Source organism: Epargyreus clarus, unplaced genomic scaffold (assembly GCF_041222505.1).
Source record: "Epargyreus clarus isolate Ecla_fem2 unplaced genomic scaffold, WU_Ecla_fem_2.2 ptg000033l, whole genome shotgun sequence".
Taxonomy (NCBI): domain Eukaryota; kingdom Metazoa; phylum Arthropoda; class Insecta; order Lepidoptera; family Hesperiidae; genus Epargyreus; species Epargyreus clarus.
In genome coordinates this window covers 2,792,574-2,817,479 of record NW_027332238.1, presented here as the reverse complement: position 1 = coordinate 2,817,479, position 24,906 = coordinate 2,792,574, and the positions used below count along the sequence as shown (strand labels likewise).

The following is a 24,906-nucleotide window of genomic DNA, read 5'->3' as shown; positions in this document are numbered from 1 at the left end:
AATCTCTAAAAATGTTTTTATTTGTCAAGAATTAAAAAAAAGAACTTACTAATAAGCCGTTTGTGGCTTCATTCAATTTCAAGGCGGCGAAGTATCTTTACTAATCTATGATTGGTAGAGTCACTATTGAAGGTACTCGTATTTTTTCATAAATAAGTATATAGTACTAATTTATATATTATTTAATAATCTTATGTAAGTAATAGAAGACAAGCAGTCCACCTGATGGTAAGTCACTGTATGTACATCTGTACAACTCCATATAGAGCAGGTTCTACCTGAAGCCGATCACATGTGCCACGTGTGCACTAAGCCGCTCCTCATATGTAAATCAGTCACACACACCGACACGCTGAACTGCTGCACGATAGACATACTTAGGTGTGGTGGTATAGTCAGTTATTTTTATAATACAGGAGTAGCAGACGAGCATGCAGTCCACCTGATGGTAAGTGGCTACTGCCGCCCAAGGACATCTATCATCAACCCCAGATAGGGTTAGATATTCCTACATGAGGTCGGCCACAGATGCGCCGCTACCCCTGAGGACTAAGCTGGAACGCCTCGGAAAAGTATGTGTCCCTTACCACACCCTTCAAACCGGAACACAGCAGCGCTTAACACTGCTGTTATTAGGCAGAAATAAGTGTGGTGGTGCCGCCGGAGTCGAACTACAAAGGGTTCTACCACCTTCAAACTACTAGTCCGCTCTGAATATAGAAATGAATCGCGTCGCCATAGAAAATTGTATGACTACACCTGCTCGCAACTTCAGAGCGGACTAGCAGTTTGGCGCGGACTATACCAAATAGAACCAATAGGTCCCCTCAGCGTTTACAGCGCTTTAAATATTCTAGCATTTATAATTCGTTTTCGAAATCTAACTACAAATGCAGTTGTCTGCACTGCAGGTAATTATAGGTTCTGCAATGCAGTCACTGCAGTTATCGAAAAGCTCACGAATAAGGCATCGTTTAGTGTCTATTACTGTCCCACTGCTGCGCACGGGTCTCCTCTCAGAATGAGAAGGATTAGGCCATAGTCCACCGCGCTGGCCAAGTGCGTATTGGTAGACTTCACATACCTTTGAGATTTTTTTTATTGATCTCTCAGGTATGTAGGTTTCCTCACGATGTTTTCCTCCACCGTTTAAGCATGTGATAATTAATTTCTAATACGCACATAACTTTGAAAAATCAGAGGTGCGTGCTTAGGATTTGAACCACCACCAATGCTTTGAAAAAGTGTAAACCTTAAATATATATAACGTTGCCGAAGATGGTAGAACCCTTTGTGGTTCGACTCCAGCGGCACCACCGTCACACCTATTTCTGTTATAACAGCAGTGTTAAGCGCTGCTGTGTTCTGGTTTGAAGGGTGTGGTAAGGGAGACACTTTTCCGAGGCGTTCCAGCTTAGTCTTCAAGGGTAGCGACGCATCTAAGCCAAACTTAGGTAGGAATCTATTCCTCTTATTGATTACAGATGTCCATACGGCAGTAGCTTACCATCAGGTGGACTGCATGCTCGTCTGCTACTCCTATATTATAAAAATCAAATTCACACTACCTTCAGTACTCTACACTAAGTTAGTCACACTGAACTAAACTAACTAAAACAGTAATATATGACTAATTTAACAATTCAGTTTACAAGGTGACTTTGTTGACTATAGCAAGTAGCTGTGTTGTAGATATACTACAAATACAGTCAATTTAGCATTTACCTAAAAGGTTTAAAAGTAAAACCCTCTGTGGTTCGACGGCACCACCGCCACACCTATTTCTGTTATAACAGCAGTGTAGCGCTGCTGTGTTCTGGTTTGAAGTTTGGTAAAATATACGAGGCGGTTCAAGTTAGTCCTCAGGTATAGCAACGCTGTGGCCGACCTCAGGTAGGAATCTAATCTTATCCAGGGTTGATGCAGATATCCTTGGGCGGCAGAAGCTACTTTGCTTCAGATGGACTGCATGCTCGTCTGCTACTCGTATATTATTAAAAAATGTTTTAAGGTGCTAGAACCTTCTGTGGTTCGACTCCGGGCACCACCGCTACACCTATTTCTGTTATAACAGCAGTGTTAAGCGCTGCTGTGTTTTGTTGCAGGGTATGGAAAGAGAGATTTATACGAAGCGTTTCAACTTAGTCCTCAGGGGTAACAACCTATGGTCAGATAGAGAGCATGAAAAATGGTAGAGCCAGTAGGAATATTTAAATTGAGGTGGTACCATCGCCACACCTATGTCTATCGCAAAGCAGTCCCACGTGTCGGTGTATGATGCGCTGCTACCCCTGAGGACTAAGCTGGAACGCCTCGGACAAGTATGTCTCTTACCACACTTCAAACCAGAACACAGCAGCGCTACACTGCTGTTGTAATAGAAATAGGTGTGGCGGTAGTCTCCGGAATCACAGAGGACTCCTTAAAAATAAGCTAGAGAAATAGTCCTATTTCTTCACAAGGCTACAACCATCATATATATATGTATGTATGTATGTATGTATGTACATGTGTGTAGAAGACACAATGCCATTACATAAGCGTGGTCGATTTATAAAGATACTGGATGTGGCTTGAGCGTAGTCACAAGTATTAAATCGCTAAGAGATTCCAAAAATAAAATATATTCTTCCACAATCCATCTTTAACCAAAAATTTATCACATTTTTTTATATATTTGAGTCTAACGATAAAGCTGAAGTGCTATATGATGGAAAGTAGTCAACGTCTAGGGACATTGCAACACCAGAGGAGTCGCTAATGCATCGCCGGCTTTGGAGAAGAGCTCTTTTTGCACCTTTTTTGAAGAGTCCCATGTTATAGCGCTCTCCCTTACCACACTCACTTCTATTACAAAAGATCACCAAGGGTTGACTGGTAGAGAATGCCATTAGGCATTAAGTCTGCCCTATAGTAATATAACTTTGTGTTACTTTTACAATAAATATATAAATAAATAAAACGATATTGCAAGAGCGGGCGTGCTTCAAAAAAGATGCAAAAGGAGAGCTCTTTTTGCACCTTTTTTTAATAGCCCCATGTCATAGCGCTCTGGGAATACCTCAGGAGGAAGTTTTCCACATTTTACGCGTTCGTGGCAAGAACGTCCGTGAAAACCGAATCGTGGAGGACCGCCACGTCCAGTTGGTGTGGATGAAACATCAATTCTTTGATTAAGATAATAATGATGGTGACTGACTTTGAAAGTACCACCGCCGCACCTAATTCTGTTATAACAGCTTTGATAAGCAGTGGTAATCTGGTTTGAAAGGTGTGGTAAGCGACATACTTACTTTAGGAGTTATAACTTAAATCTTGGGACAGTCATACTGTGGCCGACATGAGGTAGAAAAGAATTCTATCTGGATTAATTATAGATATCCATACGGCAGTAGTCACTTATCATCAGGTGGACTGCATGCTTGACTGCTACATCTATATTATAAAAAGATACGAGTTTCACGCCGTCGTCGTCGTCAACCCATTCTGTCCCACTGCTGGGCACGGGTCTCCTTTCAGAACGAGACAGATTAGGCCATTCACATACCTTTGAGAACTTTTTTTCGAAATACCGAATAAGAGATTTTATAGGTACTGATTTAAGAACTAAGCTATGTGAATCATTAGTACTTTCAAAATTAAACTATGCCGATACCGTGATAGGCCCGCGACTTCTAACGCGCTCTGAGAAGCTGATACAGCGCGTACAAAATGCTTGCATGAGGTATTGTTTTAATATACCACCGCGATCGCACGTCACACCCTATATAAACAATGCTAATATATTAAAAATGAAGAACAGGAGGCAGCTTCATTTTGCTTCCCTACTATTCGGCATAATAAAACATAAGTCGCCGCCATATCTATATAACAAATTACAATGGTCTAAATATATCAACACTACACACCAAACCCGCGCTGTTAGTTTTAGGTTATGCTATCCAACACACTGCACTGCTGCGTTCCGTGGTAGTTTTAATTACTGTGCAACGAAGTGTTGGAACAATCTTCCTCCACCAATTCGTAATACAAAATCGTTAAATAATTTTAAAATTACATACAAACTGCATCTTTTAAAGTTTCAAAAATGTCAGCAATAATGAATCTTTCACGTACACAGACATTCTCTCATACACATGCACTTACGCACTCACACATGAACATACACACGCAAATACACGCAACACACGCGCACACACACTACCCACTCATACTCACCCACGCCAATTTCATGTTTTACACTTATTTCTTGCACTGTTCACTCGCATCAAATATATATATATATACAGATACTACAGATTATTACCAGTATTATTAGTAGCTAAATCACAAATTTTATCTATATTCATATAAATATCTATGTCATTTAATTATTATAACCAGTACGTATAGCACACACCACTTGTCCGAGCTGCGCGAAAAATAATACGGGGTTTCACCGAAAACCAGCAGCCGCGGTTTCCCGCGACACAGGCTGAGTGTAACCCCTTTTCGGTATCCATCCTCATACTTAATGATTTGCTCACTTGTTATGTCATATATATTATGTTATATCTGTCTGTTTCTTTTATGTGTTATGTATTAAGTACTATGTAACCTTAATTGTAACAGGATGTTTACCGAAATAAATGTTTTCTTTCTTTCTTTCTTTCTTTCTAAATATTTCTCATGTATGCTGTTTCCTAACGATATTTTCCTTCACCGTTAAAACAAGTGATACTTGATATCTAATACGCACATAACTTTGATAAATCTGGCAATTCTGGCATTTTAACCTGGAACCCCTCGATCGAGAAGCCGAGTTACAACAAGGCTATCACTCAGTATTAGTCTCTACCTTATTGTAAAGTCATATCTAGTAACTTTAGATCTGTGTAAGTCTTTTGTCAATGCAATATGGTAGCGTCAGCAAGCAAAAGTATGTCACGTTTTACATACGAATCTGAATTTGTAGATAGTATGAACGATGTCCAGGGTTGGAATCCCGTGCTAACTTTTCGGAACTGTACCCTTACCATGAGTTTTTACGTTTTGACAAATATGACTGTTTTGGTATTTGTTTACGTATTTTCCCATACAATTCCAAACAGCTCCTAGCGGATTGTATCAGAACTATAATGTCAGTAACGTAACATTAAATGTCTAAATTGACAAATGGCGCTTTATGTTTTGTTTCTCTTTTTTGCGAACATGTGAGGTAGACAAAAAGACTTGAGCACTTACTTATTGTTACGTTTACTCAGTCTACTGAAGCAAACGGAACGGAATGGATTGAGTAAACGTAACGTAAAATTGTGGGATGTTTTGAAAACTCATGTAAGGGTACTGCATGCGTATTAGAAATTAATTATAACTTGCTTTAAAGGTGAAGTAAAAGTTTGAGGAAAGATACACGTCTGGGAAATTAAAAATGTTCTTAAAAGTGTATGAAGTTTAAAAAATCCACATTTGATCAACATGGTAGTCTCAATGGCCTTTTCTGAGAGGTAACTCATGCCCAGCAGTGGCAGACACTAATGGGTTGGTGATTTTGGAAATTTGGTTAGGAAAACTGAACAGTGTCATTAAACTATACCAGTGTTTTAAACTAACAATTTTTAAAAATATGAAAATGGCAAACGAGCGTGCTTGATGGTAAGTGGCTACTGCCGCCCATGGATAAATTCTTACTAGAAATCGGACACAAATGCGCCGCTACCTCTGAGGACAAAGCTGGACTGCCTCGGAAAAGTATATCTCCCTTACCACACTTCAAACCAGAACACAGCAGCGCCTAACACTGTTATAACAGAAATAAGTGTGGCGGTGGTGCCGGAGTCTGACAGAGGATTCTACCTTCAAAATTTTAAATACATACAAAATTGTTTTTCTGTCTGTACGTACTAATGTTCGGAACACGCCATATTAGCATTATTATCTTTCTGAAGGTTTGTACTCTCTGTGGAATGGATAAAAACAAAATGGTTGACGTAAATGGTTTATAGGTAAACTGTTTCACGTAAACAAGTAGAGACGGATCGGGAGGGTCGGGGTTTGAATCCCAGGCACGCAATCTGACTTTTTAATCACGTGTGTATTAGGTGCACATTTTTGAAATATCGATATGAATGTTGAAGGTTCGAAGATATTGATGATTGATAATATTGAAAATTTCATGGTTATTATAAATATATGGATAATACATAAAATATCCAAATGCGAGGACCTTTTTTCGCTTCAAATTTCAATTTTAATGTCTTTTTTTCATCAACCTAGTCCTGTTACTATATGAAATATGAATCGTAATAGCAAGTCGCTATATCGATTTCGATACTTTAGCATTTATACTATCGACATTTCGATATATAATAGCTACCCCATCAATATTAATTTTTTTCGATATGATAATATCCGCAATCTCTTAATAGGTATAAATATCGATAGTATCGAAATATCGATATCGTAGCTCATTTATGTGTGTCTCTTTTTGTCCATGTAGTCCCGGGACCACGGCTACGGTATCCTCTGCCTGTCGAAGGAGACGACTAAAAGGAGGCTTCCGGGGTTGAAGGTTGCGTTCCTTTGGAGATCACGGTGTTATTTACCAGTAGCGTAACTTTTACCATTTCATTGCATGGGGCCCTAAGTCCCTAATGCCCTAAGGCCGGGTTTCCCAACCTGTGGTCCGCGAACCCCTGGCGGTCCGCGAGTATATGTATGGGGGTCCGCGGTGTCATCTCCGGACCATACATAAATTGCTCATTAAATGCAAAAGGGCCGCAAAACGAAAAATCAGCAAACTAGTTTTATTAGAAAAACGTGATCTAAGCACACGGTATTTTAAAAAAATAAAAAAGATGCATCCAATGATGTTGAACACATTTCAAATTATGTTTTGGCTGGGATTGTTTTTTTTGCTCTTCATTTTATTAAGGGGGTCCGTGAAAAATTTGCTTGATTTTCTAAGGGTCCGTGGACTGAAAAAGATTGGGAAACGTTGCCCAGAGGCCTTATATTTTTATACGTTTCTTTCGTGACTGTTTAGTTCTGTCGACCATTTTTTTTGGCTACTTATACACATTTTTAGTCACTTTTGAGCTCTCTTCCTTTCAGATCGGGGGCCCCGTCAAGCCGGGGGCCCGTGGAATTTTCCCAGTTTTGCCCTACAGTTACGCCATTGTCCTTTACGCAGTGCAGAGGTAGGCCACCGCGGGGGTTTAGTGCGGTAAGAATCCCACATAAGTCTGTGTCGCTCCCACGGTCGTCATCAACCCATTACTGTTCCACTGCTGGGCACGGGTCTCCTCTCAGAATGAGAAGGATTAGGCCATAGTCCACCGCGCTGGACAAGTGCGTATTGATAGACTTCACATACCTTTGAGATTTTTTTTTAAATCTCTCCGGTATGCAGGTTTCCTCACGATGTTTTCCTTCAGTGTTTAGTAAGTGATAATTAATTTCTAATACGCACATAACTTTGAAAAATCAGACGTGCTTGCCTGGGATTTGAACCTCGGACCTCTCGTTCGAGAGGCCGAGTTTCTAAACCATTGGACTATCACTGCTTTTTTCTATCGCTTCCATGGTACGCGGTACATTTTGAAGGTTGTGTTAAGAAAAAAAGGTGTGTCCCTTATCAATAATCTTACCTTTCATGTGATCAGACACGTCTGCTCTCATCATATCTGTGAGGTAATGTTCCAGTGACCTCATATTGTCTAACCCGCTCCGTTCCTGAAACAAAATAAATTTCAGTTAATTGCCGGTTATTAATAATCAAACTATCCATTTTGTACCAAGTAACAAATACAGACTGCTTTTAAGAAGTAACAAATGAGCACGCACTTCACCTGTAAATAGCAATTACTGTATGGACATCCATAAACAACCTTAGATAGGATTAAAGATCGGTCACACGTATTTTGCTGACCTTTAGGACTAAGGAACGCCTCCTATATGTATCTCATTTACAAGCAGTTGAAGCTGAAGGTGGTAGAACCCTCTGTTGTTCGACTCCGGCACCACCGCCACGCCTATTTCTGTTATAACAGCAGTGTAGCGCTGCTGTGTTCTGGTTTGAAGTGTGGTAAGGGAGACATACTTCTCCTAGGCGTTCCAGCTTAGCCCTCAGGAGTAGCGGCCCATCTATGGCCGACCGCAGGAATCTAATCTTATCTAAGGTTGATCACAGATGTCCATACGGCAGTAGCTTACCATCAGGCGGACTGAATGCTCGTCTGCTACTCCTATATTATAAAAATATCGTTTAAAAAACTAAAAACTATAATTATTTTATACTATAGTTTTTTAAACTATATTTATTTTATTCATTTTTAGTATTTGTTATTATATTGACCACCATTATGCGTGTTTTATAAAAAAAATCAAGTGTATATCTATTACGGTTTAAGAGATAAAGCCCTGTGACACACGAACAGACAGTGGAGGGTTTCGTTTTACCCTGTGAGTACGGAATCCTAAAAATCAATCTAGTAACTTGCGATGAACTTTCTCTAAGGCGCTAGAACAATTTCGCGAAAATCGTGAATCCTGAGGATGTTGATAAGGACAATGGTACAAAATTATTAAAATCGTGTATTGTCATCGGTTTTTGATATTTTTTCAAAATTTTGAATTAAACTGAACGTTCAAAGTGGATAGAAATCGGGTTCAAAGATTCCGTTACTGTTACGTACATACATACATACATACAACCCAAGCTAATAAAAGCGTGTTAATAATAGTTATGGTGGTGATGTGAAGTCGAATCACGAGAAATTCTACCACCAATCATTACACGAAATAAATAAAAACGTATTCAAATATTAATTTTCTAATTACGAAGTAAAATTGCCTTCATAAGACCGTATAAATATTACAACAGCTATTTAAATTCTATGAATTTTAAATTATGCCTAGTAGCTGTCTCTTTCACTCTTATACGTATTTAGTTAATATCCTATTGCTGTCTCTTTCAAACCTAACTAATATTATAAATGTGAATGTGAGTTTGTTTGTCACACTTTCACGCCTTAACTATATAACCGATTGTCATTAAATTTTGTACATACGTTGTCAGGGGTCCAGAAAAGGACATATGGTACCTATTATCCTGATAAAAAGTACCGTTCCCGAGGGATAGATAAAAACTTCTAAACGCGAGCGAAGCCGTGGTTAAAAGCTAGGTACTATATACCTTTTTTTTATAATATAGAAGTAGCTGACGAGCATGCAGTCCACCTGATGGTAAGTGGCTACTGTCGCCCATGGACATCTGTAATCAACCCCAGATAGGATTAGATATTCCTACCTGAGGTCGGCCACAGATGCGCCGCCACCCCTGAGGACTAAGCTGGAACGCGTCGGAAAAGTATGTTTCCCTTACCACACCCTTCAAAACGGAACACAGCAGTGCCTAACACTGCTTTTATTAGGTAGAAATAGGTGTGGCGGTGGTGCCACCGGAGTCGAACCACAAAAGGTTCTACCACCTTCAAAATTATAAATATTAAATTAGTATTATTTTTATAATATAGGATATTAAAGGTGGTAGAACCCTTTGTGGTTCGACTCCGGCGGCACCACCGCCACACCTATTTCTACCTAACAACAGCAGTGTTAAGCGCTGCTGTGTTATAGTTTGAAGGGTGTGGTAAGAGAGACATAGTTTAATCAACTCCAGATAAGATTCCTACCTGAAGTTTGCCATAGATGCGCCGCTACCTTTAAGGGCTAAGCTAGAATGTCTCGGATAAGTATGTCTCCCTTACCACACCCTTCAAACCAGAACACAGCAGCACTTAACGCATATTATAATAAACTAGCTGACCCGGCAAACTTTGTACCACCTCAAAATCTATTTATCAAATATATTTCATATAAAATATAGCCTCGTTACTCGTGGATAATGTAGCTTTCGAATGGTGAAAGAATTTTCAAAATCGGTCCAGTAGTTTTTGAGCCTATTCATTACAATAAAACAAACAAAGTTTTCCTCTTTATAATATTAGTATAGAACTATAGAAGTATAGATAAAGCATACAATTTAAAGGCTTCTGTCGTTCCAAATCACATATTTTCCTAGCATACTAACAATTGTTTATTGCAAAAACTTTATTTTTATTTCATTCAACAATTCGTACCATCTAAAACAGAAAGATATTAAATTAACCATTACATCCCCTCACCCTGTTATCGACTTGTATCACGCTAAAACATCTTGACCCACGCCCCCATACATTTACCTCTACCCGGGAGCTCAACAAAACTGGTTCACCCCACTGACCTATATCGAGGTACGCAGCATGACGTCACAACGCCAATGCGCATGGCGTACCCGACCTCGCTCGCTAGTCTTAAGTCTTAACACCACAGAATAGAGTACAGAATTGATTGCGACTGGTTGCATACTGACTGGTGTTGCAAAATCAACGCTATTACAACGGAATAGAGTTGGAGTTTGTATAAGTTTGAAAGTAGAACACTAAATGAATAAAGATCTGTATGCAATTGTTTTTTTTAATTGAAAGGTCAGAGGGTAAAGTTTAGTCGCTGTGGTTTATTTAGAAGCATGCAGTCCACCTGATGGTAACTGAAATAAACTAATCTAGTATGAACTCATTAATGTCCCACTGCTGGGCACGGGTCGTCTCAGAATGAGAAGGCCATAGTCCACCGCGCTGACCAAGTGCGAATTAGACTTCACATACCTTTGAAAACTTTTTTGAACATTTTGTAAGTAAATATAACTCAAAATGGCGGATTTTGTAAGCTCGGTAACCAATTACAGATTTTGCAAAATAGGAATAGCTTTATAACCATATCTGTTAGACCGGATATAGTCCACGCCAAACTGCTAGTCCACTCTGAAGTTGTTGCGAGCAGGTGTAGTCATACAATTTGCTATGGCGACGCGATTCATTTCTATATTCAGAGCGGACTAGCAGCTTTACGCGGACTATACCACTGTCACCCCTATGTGTATCGTGAAGCAGTTCAGCGTGTCGGTGTGTGTGACTGACTTACATATGAGGAGCGGCTTAGTGCACACGTGGTGACGTGTGATCGGCTTCAGGTAGAACCTGCTCTATATGGGGTTGTACAGATATAGCAGTTACTTACAGTTGGACTGCATGTTAGCTACTTTTCCAAAATACTACAAAATCTTATGTAATATTTACGTAAAGGTATAATATCGGCTATTTCTATAATATTGGAGTAGCAGACTAGCATGCGGTCCACCTGATGGTAAGTGGTTACTGCCGCCCATGGACATCTGTAACCCTATATAGGATTAGATATTCCTACCTAAGGTCGGCAACAGATGCGCCGCTACCCCTGAGGATTACGCTGGAACGCCTCGCAAAATTATGTCTCCCTTTCCACACCTCAAACCAGAACACAGCAGCGGTTAACGCTGCTATTATGAGGCAGAAATAGGTGTGGCGATGCCGCCGGAGTCGAACCACAAAAGGTTCTACCTTCTTATGTAATATTTACTTAAAATAAAAACACGGTATGTCCGTATTTTCCGCATAGCAGCTAAGCTGCAGTTGGGTGATAGCCAATTATCGATTTTTGCAGTTAAACTTCTTTTAGCGCATTTCGGAAAAATGACACTGTTCAGGTTTGTCTATGGTTCTACGTATTAATTATCTGTCGTTGGTATTAATTTTAATCTGTAGGTTTAAAAGCATAGAGATTTATAGTTTGAAATAGTTCGTTGTAGATCGTCGTTGTCGTCGTGTCGTTCGCGGTGGTGTATGCCGCCACCGGGATAAACTTGTTGGAGAAGCTTCGGAGTCGTCGGTCGCGCTCGCGCATATTTGTCGTTTTAGTTATACTCCGAAGTAGAAGCCACTATTCGTATTCGTAGCGTTTCCTTTAAATTCGCGTTAACTTCATTGTTCGCGGTGCAACGTGCTGTAAGATCGACGCCACGTGAGAAGAGGAAGAAGGTAGAGGTAACCGGTAGACCATTCCGAGGTAAGACTAGCTAGCTCGAGCTTAGGGTGAGTTGAAGGTGCCTTATACCTAGTACAAGAGGCTGCGCCCATCAGCAGCAGGTGAGTGCGTGACCCTATAGCACTTTGCATCTTATTTTTCGTATATACAGTCCACTTAACCTTCTTCGGGACACGGTCATCCTGTCCATCGAAGAGAGGAACATTCGGTTCCTTATTTGTTCTAACGGCCGCGGAAATCTTAATATTTTCGGTCTCGGAGCCGAATGCATAACATTTTTGGTCTTCGAGACGTATTCACCACATTTTTGGCCATCGTGCCGGATGTATGCTTCACAGACACCATTAACTTGGTTAGTTCCTTTTTTTTTTAACGAGGGAAACCTTCAAAAGGTACCCACAGCCGTGGGAGCGATACAGGGTTATGTGGGATTGTTACCGCACTAAAACCCCCCTTGGCTGTCCTCGACGCTGCGTAGAGGACTCCGGGATCTCCAAAGGAACGCAACCGGAGTCCTTTTAGCGCGTTGCCCCGTCGGGCTCCACCCAAATGACGCTGGGTCTGTTGTGTATGACGGTATACGATCACACATACAGCCGTCCTTCAAGGGGTTGCTTGCCGAACGGTTCGAGCTGCCACTTTTGCCGCCCGCAACCCCGGAAGCCCCATTTTAGTCGCCTCTTACGACAGGCAGGAGATACCGTAGTCCTATTCTACTCCCGGAACTACAGGGATGAATTTGGTTAGTACCTAAATGTCGCAATCTTTGCAGAAAAGACTACTATGAAAGTAATATTAAATGTTTAATTTTTAGGGATCCGTACCCAAGGGGTAAAAACAGAACTCAGAGAGTCTGTCACAGGGCTCTATCTCTTGAACGATACAATTTTTGAAACATTACATGAAACCCGTATAATATCAACATATCAAATAACAATTTAGTTTGTAGCCTGTTTATTATTTTTATGGCCATCAACTCGAACCGCCCCCCGAAGAGAGACATATTGATAATTGACTTTTATGGCCGATACAGTTAGAACACTATTATCTACACTAATATTATAAAGAGGAAAACTTTGTTTGTTTGTAATGAATAGGCTCAAAAACTACTGGACCGATTTAAAAATTCTTTCACGATTCGAAGGTGGTAGAACCCTTTGTGGTTCGACTCTGGCGGCACCACCGCCACACTTATTTCTACCTAATAACAGCAGTGTTAGGCGCTGCTGTGTTCCGGTTTGAAGGGTGTGGTAAGGGAGATAGACTTTTCCGAGGCGTTCCAGCTTAGTCCTCAGGGGTAGCGGCGCATCTGTGGTTTGGTAGGAATATCTTATCCTATCTGGGGTTGATTACAGATGTCCATGGGCGGCAGTAGTCACTTACCATCAGGTGGACTGCATGCTCGTCTGCTACTCTCATATTATAAAATAAAAAAAAAATATAAATACGTTATCCACGAGCATAGGCCATATTTTATATGAAATATATTTGATAAATAGATTTTGAGGCGGTACAAAGTTTTCCGGGTCAGCTAGTTACCAATATTATTAAAAAAAAGACAAACCCACTAAGTTTCTTACCGGATCTTCGCAGTAGAGGTCGCGTTCCGATCCGGTAGTAGTTTAAAATATTGTAACTGACAATTTGTAAGTGTCGGCGTTGGCCTATACAAAATAAATATAGTTCATTTCATTTCATTATGTAAACAAGTGGTAGAACCTTCTGTGGTTCGACTCCGACACCACCGCCACACCTATTTCTGTTATAACAGCAGTGTAGCGCTGCTGTGTTCTGGTTTGAAGTGTGGTAAGAGACATATTTTTCCAAGGCATTCCAGCTTAGTCCTCAAGCAGCGGCGCATCTGTGGCCGACCTTAGGTAGGAATCTAATTTTATCTGGGGTTGATTACAAATGTACATGGGCGGCAGTACCTTACCATCAGGTGGACTGCATGCTCGTCTGCTACTCTTTTTTTTTTTAATAATATAAGAGTAGCAGACAAGCATGCAGTCCACCTGATTGTAAGTGGCTACTGCCGCACATGGACATCTGTAATCAACCCCAGATAGGATTAGATATTCCTACCTGAGGTCGGCCACAGATGCGCCGCTACCCCTGAGGACTAAGCTGGAACGCCTCGGAAAAGTCTGTCTCCCTTATCACACCCTTCATAATGGAACACAGCAGCGCCCAACACTGCTGTTATTAGGTAGAAATAGGTGTGGCGGTGGTGCCGCCGGAGTCGAACCACAAAGGGTTGTAGCACCTTCAGAACCTTCCTATATTATAAAAAAAGATTTATATTCTTATTACTTAATTAGTGATCGCTAATGTTTTGGTAAAATTAATCAAATGCTGTTATCAACATTGTTATCAATATAGGAAACTTGATACTATGACAGCATTTACAAATTAAATGGTTACAGATAAACATAGTTATCGTCAACCCATTACTGTCCCAGTGGGCACGAGTCTCTCAGAATGAGGATTAGGCCATAGTCCACCGCGATGGACAAGTGCCTATTGGTAGATTTCGCATACCTTTAAGAAAGTCTCTTAGAGATTTCTTAGGTTTTTTTTTATAATATAAGAGTAGCGAGTAGTCTATACTAACATTACAAAGAGGAAAACTTTGTTTGTTTGTTTGATTGTAATGAATAGGCTCAAAAACTACTGGACCGATTTTAAAAATTCTTTCACCATTCGAAAGCTACATTATCCACGAGTAACATAGGCTATATTTATATGAAATATATTTGATAAATAGATTTTGGGGCGATACAAAGTTTGCCGGGTTAGCTAGTATAATATAAGCTCATCAGCTTGCAGTCCACCTAATGGTAAGGCTACTGCCACCCATGGACATCTATAATCAACCCCCGATAGGAATAGATATTCCTACCTGAGGTCGGCCACAGATGCGCCGCTACCCTGAGGACTAAGCTGGAACGCCTCGGATAAGTATGTCTCTTACCACATTTCAAACTAGAACACAGCAGCGCTACACTGCTGTTATAACAGAAATATATGTGGCGATACTGTCACCAAAAAGGGTTCTACCACCTTAATTGATTATGGTTTTTCTATTTAGCTACGGATCCCTAATCAACACGATGAATCACATGTCATCTGCCACATGTGTCAAATCGATCAACAGATATGATATCTTTATCTTTTATCTGTTTATTTACCCTATTCCAAATATCACTGCCGTATTCTATTGCGATCTTTAGATCTACGGAAGGTAATGTTATTTAAGAATGTATGTATTCTGAAGGTGGTAGAACCCTTGTGGTTCGACTCCGGCGGCACCACCGCCACACCTATTTCTGTTATAACAGCAGTGTAGCGTTGCTGTGTTTTGGTTTGAAGTGTGATAAGAGACTTTTCCGAGGCGTTCCAGCTTAGTCCTCAGGGGTAACGGCGCATCTGTCGCCGACCTCAGGTAGGACAATCTAATCCTATCTGGGGTTGATTATAGTCCATGGACGGCAGTAGCTACTTACCATCAGATGGACTGCTTGCTCGTCTGCTATTCCTATATTATAAAAAATGTATGTCTCATCCTTTGTCACGCTGCAGCACAAACGGCTTGACGGATTAACATATGAGGTGTCGTTGGATTCGTCTAATGTGGGAGTGACATAGACTATATTACTTACTTTTACAATTAATTATTTTAGGCAGGCGGGCTTTTAGTTTTTATAATTAGCCAAGTGCGAGCCGAATTCGCCCACGGAGTGTTCTGTACCACCAAAATTTCTTTTTTAAAATTATTTATCGTTATTGCGGACAACGTTATACATGCTCTGTAACAGTTTCAAGTGTCTATTTATTACGGTTCACGAGATAGAGGCTTAGTTATAGGGTTCCGTTTTTACATTTTGGGTATAGAACCCTAAATATTACTACTTAATGAGTTTTATTTTTTTACGTTTTTAAATTATTTGAACGAGTTTCAACGTTTTATTTAATTTATTTAAAACTGTTTAAAGATTTTTTAATATTCTGAACTTGTTTTCAATGAGTACATATATTTTCGGTATCTATTTCTTCGTTCGTCGTTGTGTATCGATAACAGAGTTTGCTTGTTAGAACAGGTGGTAGATAACCTACTTAGGGATTAGTTTCTGAGCGTCACAAACATATGATCTAGATAGAAACCTAATTTTATTAATTGGTGGTCGCTCAAATCAAAATTTGGCCGTAACCATACCGGTCTGACGCGCAGAGGGTCCCGGGTTTGCTTCCCGGCCAGATCTAAATGATGCATGTAGGTTTCTGTTTCTGGGTGTTTGTGTATTTTTCTATGTGTGTGTCCATAGCACCCACGATACAGGGAATCCTAGTGTAGGGCTGTGAGTGTAGAAAGCGTACCTTTCAATCTTATTTTTTTGGTACGGAACCCAACGGGCTAAATCGGAACCCTATTACTAATCTTCCGCTGTCTGTCCGTCTGTCACAGGACTCACAGGGCTCTATCGTGAAACGTAATAGATAGACACTTGAAATTTTTACAGAGTATATATAATTTGCGTTTTTGTGTACTGGTTTGAAGGGTGTGGTAAGGGAGACAGACTTGTCCGAGGCGTTCCAGCTTAGTCCCCAGGGGTAGCGGCGCATCTGTGGCCGACCTCAGGTAGGGATATCTAATCCTATCTAGGGTTACAGATGTCCATTGGCGGCAGTAGCCACTGACCAGGTGTACATGCTCGTCTGCTGTTTCTATATCTTATATATAAAATTCTCGTGTCACAATGTTAGTTACCGCACTCCTCCGAAACAACTTTACCGATTTTCACCAAATTTTATATGCATATTTAGTAGGTCTGAGAATCGGCTACTATCTGTTTTTCATACCCCTAAGTGATAAGGGTTGTTCACTCTTAACATTTTTTTATTTATATGGCAACACAACGTTTGCTGGGTCAGCTAGTTATATATAAAATAATGTTACAAATAATCCAGTTCTCAGGTTCGAATCCCGGTGCCTTAATAAAGCAGACTGGTATCGCACCTGTGTTCATTTGTAAGTCTGATAACAGTTATCAGTCCATGGCATAGATCTCGCAGTATCTTAGTGGCAATCAATCATGATAAGGTATCTGAATTCGTGTTTCATTGCCTACTTGCGTGAAGATCAGAAAGTCTATAAAATTCAAAAAATAAAAAACTGTTTCAAATGTAGTAGGGCTATTGGTTGTGTCCCTGTAGTACCGGGACCAGAATAGGCCTACGGTATCCCCTGCCTGTCGTAAGAGGCGACTAAAAGGGGCTTTCAGGGTTGCGGGCGGCAAGAGTGGGAGCTCAAACCGTCCAGCAAGCGACCCCGGGAAGGACAGCGGTTTGTGTGGTCGCATATCGCTATAATCACCCGGGGATGTGAGAGGAGCGTAAAGTGCTCCCCCAGGGCAGAGCCCGATAGAAGGGCATCGCGTTAGGAGGACTCCGGTTGTGTTCCATTGGAGATCCCGGAGTTCTCCACCAAACGCTGAGGACGGCCAACGGTGGGGTTTTAGTGCGGTAAAAATCCCACATAACCCGGCGTCACTCCCATGGCGTCGGGTATCTGTTGAAGGTTTCCCCACTCGTCAACAAAAAAAAAAAAAAAAAGAAAAAAAAAGGGCTATTGGTTGAAGCCTAGCCTTGATCGAGGGGTCTGAGGTTCGAAGCTCAGACACGCACCTCTTTTTCAACGTTATGTGCGTATTAGAAATTAATTATCACTTGCTTAAACGGTGAAGGAAAACATCGTGAGGAAACCTGCATACCTGAGAGATAAAAAAAAATTAAAGGTATGTGAAGTCTACCAATTCGCACTTGGCCAGCGCGGTGGACTAATCCTTCTCATTCCGAGCAGACCCGTGCCCAGCAGTGGGTCAGTGGCTTTAGTCCACCGCGCTAGCCAAGTAAGAATTCATACACCTTTGAGAACTATTTTTGAATAAATTATTTTAGACTTTTTTAACATATTTTGGCAAGAAGTAGAGACCAACTTGAGAATGGCCATAAATGGGTTGAACTTGCTACCCTTGAGGACTAAGTTGGAACGCCATGAATATGGCTACCGCCACCCATGGACATGTGTAATCAACCCCTGATAGGAATAGACATTCCTACCTGAGGTCGGCCACAGATGCGCCGCTACCCCTTAGGACTTAGCTGGAACGCCTCGGATAAGTATGTCTCTTACCACACTTCAAACCAGAACACAGCAGCGCTACACTGCTGTTATAGAACATAGACCACACAGAAATAGGTGTGGGGGTGGCACCTCCGGAGTGGAAGCAAAAATAATTTTCCCTTTTGAACTATACGAGTTATTTTAAATTGTTAAATACTTTAATTCTTCCAATATAAATAATCATGTAAACGTAAGAAATAAACTATTATTGAATAAAAACAAAAAAGTTCCGTACAAAAAACATATTTGCAACCAAAATATGAAAATATAGCTGAAAGAAAACTACAACTTATCATGAAATTTACAGCGTGACACCCGTCTCTTTCGCACACAGTGTGTTAGAGGGGGATGGCATTGGAAATATGGCTAAGTGCCGGCAAAACCTTGAATTTAACTGCACGATAACGATGTATAATGTTTCTGTTGTTTCAAAGTTACCTATGAATATCGGTTCTATACATTCAACCTTTTTTTATATATTTATTTTTATAATATAAGAGTAGCAGACGAGCATGCAGTCCACCTGATGGTAAGCTACTGCCATACGGACATCTTTAATCAACCCCAGATAGGATTAGATTCCTACCTGAGGTCGGCCACAGTGTCGCTACCCCTGAGGATTAAGCTGGAAAGCCTCGGAAAAGTATGTCTCCCTTACTACACTTCAAACCAGAACACAGCAGCGACTAACACTGCTGTTATAACAGAAATAGGTGTGGCGGTGGTGCCATCGGTACGAACTATAAAGGGTTCTATAGGAGTGACAGAAGTACCTCCGAAGTCGTATCACTAAGTACAGCCGTACACTTTGTACAGTACGTATTTTACACCAAATGGATTGTAATTTAATTATATCTCCATCAAAATCTGAACTAATCGTCGTTCCATTACTGTCCCACTGCTGGACACGAGACTCCTTTCAGAATGAGAAGGATTAGGCCATAGTCCACCGCGCTGGCCAAGTGCGTATTGGTAGACTTCACATACCTTTGAGATTTTTTTATAAATCTCTCAGGTACGCAGGTTACCTCACGATGTTTTCCTTCACCGTTAAGCAAGTGATAATTAATTTCTAATACGCACTTTGGAAATGGGTGCCTGGTATTTGAACCACGAACCCGTCGATCGAGAGGCGTTACAACCACTAGGCTATCTGCTTTAGTGGATTAATCAATATAATTATAATTAAGTTTATAATCTATAAATTAATGGCTACTGTATTGCAAATTAGGGCTGTATAGATTATTGAGGTTATTTGCCCGATAAAGGAAAAACAACGTATCAGCTAACAACTGATTTCACGATAAAGTTTATTAGTTTGATAAATATTAACGAGTTTATTTTGATTTTGATACATATATGCTTGTTTTGACACATATATAAAGGTAGAACCCTTTGTGGTTCGACTCCGGCACCACCGCCACACCTATTTCTGTTATAACAGCAGTGTTAAGCGCTGCTGTGTTCTGGTTTGAAGGGAGACATACTTTTCCGAGGCGTTCCATCTTAGTCCTCAGGGGTAGCGGCGTGCCTGGGGCCGACCTTAGGTAGGAATGTAATCCTATCTGGAGTTGATTAGAGATGTCCATGAGCGGCAGTAGCCACTTACCATCAGATGGACTGCATGCTCGTTTGATATTTCAATCCAAAGCAAACAAAATATTTAACAGTTTTCATTTTTCCACCCGAAAATACGGTTTACTGTTCCTTTGAAATTAAATGAAATACAATTATTTTGATTAGGCCTGCGTAGGTACTTACAAATTGTAATTTATAATATTTTTACCACGCTTTAATAGCTTGACCTGTATGTATGTATGTAACGGAATCTTTGAACTCGATTTTTACCCACTTTGAACGGTCCGATTAATTTAAAATTTTGAACAATTATCAAGAACCGATGTCAATACACGATTTTAATAATTTTATCTCATTCTCCTCATCGGGGTCGTCAGGAATTAGGATTAACGATTTTCCTTGTGCGATTTTAGCGTGGTTTTTACTTTTTAAACTATAATAATTATTTCAAACCAGAACACAACAGTGGTTAGTTGTTAATAGGCTGAAATTATTGTAGCGGTGGTGACGAAGTTGAATCACAGAGGGTTCTACCACCTTCAGTCGTTAGTAGTATTATTACAACCTTTTTTCTTCGAGGAGGAAACCTTCAAAAGGTACCCGACGACGTGGGAGCGACGCCGGGTTATGTGGGATTTTTACCGCACTAAAACCCACCCGGTAGCCGTCCTCAACGCTTGTTGGAGAACTCCGGGATCTCCGACGGAACACAACCGGAGCCCTCCAAGCGCGATGCCCAATAGTATTACATATATATATATATATTAAATACACTAAGCTATTCTTCAGCCCGAAGATACGCGTGTACTCGTTTTTGTAATCACAACAGCTAACTATGATGTATACAAGAGATTTGTCCTGAAATCAAGTATATAGGTTAGTATATCGTTCCGCATGCGGCCTACTAGTGACGTGACCTATATCCAATGCGGTCCGCACTGCGCTACTCAATGCCGGCGCGAAGTGAGGTACTAACGTTAATTGATAGTACAATAGATAGATAGGTAGGTACAGAAATCCACATCTACAAATGTATTTTCTTCAAATCTAGATTTTTCATCATTTAGTTAGTCACTTATCATTACTTCTTCAAATTTGATCCTTATAAGAGATACTATCGAATGGTAGAATGATACAAAGTGTGTTTTTTTTTCAAACTAGACTCGTTCGATTCCCGGTTAGAGAAATAGATTTTTGAAAAAACTAATAATGCAGTTTTATTTTTTTATTAAAATCGACCTCTTAACTACTTTCAGTATTTTTCGTTAATTCGAATTAGTTTCGGATTTGGCCCTGAAGCTCCACTAGATAAATTCACCCTATATAGGTTAGTATTACGTCCCGCATGCGGTCCACTAGTGACGTGACCTATATGCAATGCGGTCCGCACTGCGCTACTCAATGCCGGCGTAGAGTGAGCTACTAACATTGTTATTGATAGATAAATGGATAGATAAATCGTTTTTTCACAATTAAACCCTCCACTACTACTACATTATTACTTACAGTGTATATATAATGCAAAAAAACGCCATTTTTTTGTTGACGTGGACCTTTAAAAGGCCGATGCCGTGGTAGCGAGACGGGGTTATGTGGAATTCTTACCGCACTAAAACCCCCCGATGACTATCCTCGACGCTGCGATGAGGACTCGGGGATTTCCAAAGGAACGGAGTCGGAGTCCTCTAAGCATGTTTTCCCGTTGGATTCCACCCTGGCGAGTATCTAGCTTACCACATCTAAGTGTATGTATGCGGTCACACATACCACCGATAAGTCTTACAAACTTTTAGCTTACTATGTTAGCAGTAACATTTAAACCTTGTAGAAAATATTAAAAATATAGACAATTTTTTCGCCCAAAAATACACGCGAGCTGCTTTTTAATATAACCAACACACCGTACACAGATTTATTCACGATAATAAAGGAATTGTAACGAACTGCATATAGTTTACTAATAACGTGACCTTTTTTTTTTTTTTTTTTTTCTCGAGTGGGAAACCTTCAAAAGGTATCCGACGACGTGGGAGCGACGCCGGGTTATGTGGGATTTTTACCGCACTAAAACCCCCCCGGTGGCCGTCCTCAACGCTTGTTGGAGAACTCCGGGATCTCCGACGGAACACAACCGGAGCCCTCCAAGCGCGATGCCCCGATCGGGCTCTACCCTGGAGGAGCAGCTTTCGCTCCTCCCACACCATGTAGTGTTTACGACGGTATGCGACCACACATACCGCCGTCCTTCCCGGGGTCGCTAGCTGGACGGTTCGAGCTCCCACTCTTGCCGCCCGCAACCCCGGAAGCCCCCTTTTAGTCGCCTCCTACGACAGGCAGGGGATACCGTAGCCCTATTCTAGTCCCGGAACTACAGGGACAACTAATAACGTGACCTAGAAGTCGATGCGGTCCGCACTGCGCTACTCAATGCCGGTGTGAGGTAACTACCGATTTTTGGCGTCAATTACTGCCCCACTCCTGGGCACAGAGTTAAGGCCAAAATCCACCACTCTAGCCAAGTGTGGAATGACTTACGCCCCTCCCGCACACCTGCTGCTCACGACGGTATGCGACCACACACGAAAATTCGAAATCCAGGTGTAATGTCATCCGGGTGTCAGTTTTTTTTATATTTTATTATTCAGGTTAGATTCGAAAGATTTCACTTCTGCCGACACTCCCGGAATGTAACCCGTTGATTTTTTAAAGATTTCTTAAGTAACTTTCCTTACGATTTCCGTCACCATTAATTTCTAATACACACATAACTTTAAAAAATCAATGCGTATCTCGGATTTGAACCTTAAACCTTTACATAACAGGCCGAAATTCAAGCCATTAGACACCCTTACAACATTAAGTACCTACCCCATATCCTTATAACAAAGCGTGACCTAGATCCTAAGGCGAGCCGCACTGCGTTACTCAGTGCGGTGTGATACTAAGGTACTAAGGTTAATTAACCCGCTGTACGAGAATATGCGGATTTTTGCCCGAATGCGGAGGGTAATGTTAATTAAGCATATTAATTGTAATATGTATGTATGTCATATTTTTTGAAACGCTCTGCGGTCTAACGGCTTGATTTTATAAGAGGTGACGAAAAAGTCCAGAAAGCCAAGAATATATAAGACTGGAGGAATATTCTGGACTAGACCAAAGGTATAGCGCCTTACATGATGATGATGATTATTTGCTTAAAATGGTGAAGGAAAACATCGCTAGGAAACCAACACGCCTGAGAGTTTAATAAAATAAGTTGTCAAAGTTATGTGAAGTCTACAAATACGCACTTGGCCAGCGCGGTGGACTATGGCCTAATCCTTCTCATTCTGAGAGACCCGTGCCCAGCAGTGAGACAGTGACGGGTTGATGACGTATATACCGCATGCAGTGGACCAAGGCGTGACCTACTTCCAATGCGGGCCACATTGCGATACTGAACCGCTTTCAGCGCTACTGAGTTACTTATCTATATATTATCTTTATCTTTACATTTATCCTAACTTTAACTTCCTTACCTTCTAATTAAAGTTACTCAAATAAATAATAAAGTATAAAGATATTAAAAATACTGTGTTTTAATTAATTTTATACTGTGTTTCTGGATTTCATATTTTATTTTTGCTTTTTTGGTAATTTTAGTCTTAATTTTTTTGTATATATTGAATGCGTATAGTTATAACTTTAATTATACTAATAGAAATAGTTTGTTTATAGTTTCAAATTATATTTTAATGTCTAAATTAGATTACAACAATTTACTATTACGAATTTAAAAATATCTACTTAAGTAATATTTTTTAACAACTGTCTAATAAAAATGTACTTTAACCGATTTCGAAGCATAAATTTGTACACAATATCTCCTTATACAACGTTACTAAAAAAGGATTTTCAAAACTTCATCCCTTAAGCTAAATAAGGGATGAAAGTGAATATGAACCCAGTGCGCAACGCGTGACCTACTTCCCAGCGGGCCGCACTGCGCTACTCAGCCTCAGATGAGTAAAATAGATAGATACGCCACTCCTAACAAGAAATTGTAACCAGTTTCGAGATTTTTTTAATAATACCTTACAAGGTATATATATATAACTACTAAAACACACTAAAATGTACCTTGAGATACAATTCAATAACTTAAAAACTTAACTAATGTATTTTTTTATATATATATTAAGTTGGCTTAAGACGTTGTAATGTTAACATATTTATTTATTCGTTATTAGTTATTTATACCATTATTAGTTATTTATACGTACATTTTTATTTGTCAACAATTCAAAAAATAAATGACAAATCAGCCTTTTGTGGGTTCATCCAAATTCAAAGTATATAAGTAAGTATCTTTCTATTTTACTTATCAAAGTACACAGCTTGAGGTTTGCGCTATTCACTAATCTATATATTATCTTTATCTTTACCTTTATCCTTAGATTCTTAATATTAATTTCTTGAATATAAGGACTAAGTAATAATAGTGAGAGGTGTATATTTTGATAAAATTTGTATTGTATAAAATGAAATGTATTTGTTTTTTAGGCTTACGGGGTCACTTCTATAAAGCCAGTTATAAAAAAAATGCAATTACCGCAATTTAATTTGATTTCAACTAAAATAGATAATTTGAACGACATCTTTGTGGTATTTTTATTTGCCTTAAAGCAGTGTACAGCTGAGTGATATGAGATGTGTGGTTAGACTTTTACTTGTGAAAAGCGGTTCTTATTTTTAACTAGCTTTCGCCCGCGTTTAAAAGAAAATAATATAACATACTAACATACATAAAACTAAAAATTCGTACCTCAACTTTGCTAAAGATCACTTGGTCAAATGCATAGTTTTACGAATCAATCCTTACTAATATCGATTAAAATAATCGATGTTTTGGGTCCAAAAGATCGATTCTCCGATTAATCGATCTTAGATCGCCATCCCTAGTTCCCGTAGGATTTCCGGGATAAAAACTATCCTATGTCCTTTCTCGAGCTTCAGACTATCTTTGTACAAAATTTCATTAAAAACGGTTCAGTGGTTTAGGCGTGACGAAGAGACAACCAGACAGACAGACAGACAGAGTTACTTTTGGATTTATAATATTAGTAAGGATTGTTCACATATTCTTAAGTTACGTGTAATTGTGGTGGAATAGCAGGCAACTAACGACTAATGAAGATTTTGTCATAAGTTGGTTTTAA

General features: G+C 40.0%; 1 protein-coding gene across 2 annotated transcripts in view; it reads right to left on the bottom strand.

Annotated features, from left to right (window-relative positions):
• orb2 (cytoplasmic polyadenylation element-binding protein orb2) overlaps positions 1-24,906 on the bottom strand; it is a 73,891-nt gene that overhangs the window by 36,021 nt on the left and 12,964 nt on the right. For both annotated transcript variants that reach the window (XM_073090981.1, XM_073090982.1), the window contains exon 2: positions 7,629-7,713. In XM_073090981.1, coding sequence (XP_072947082.1) covers positions 7,629-7,713 — 85 coding nt within the window. The remainder of the gene's footprint in view (positions 1-7,628; positions 7,714-24,906) is intronic.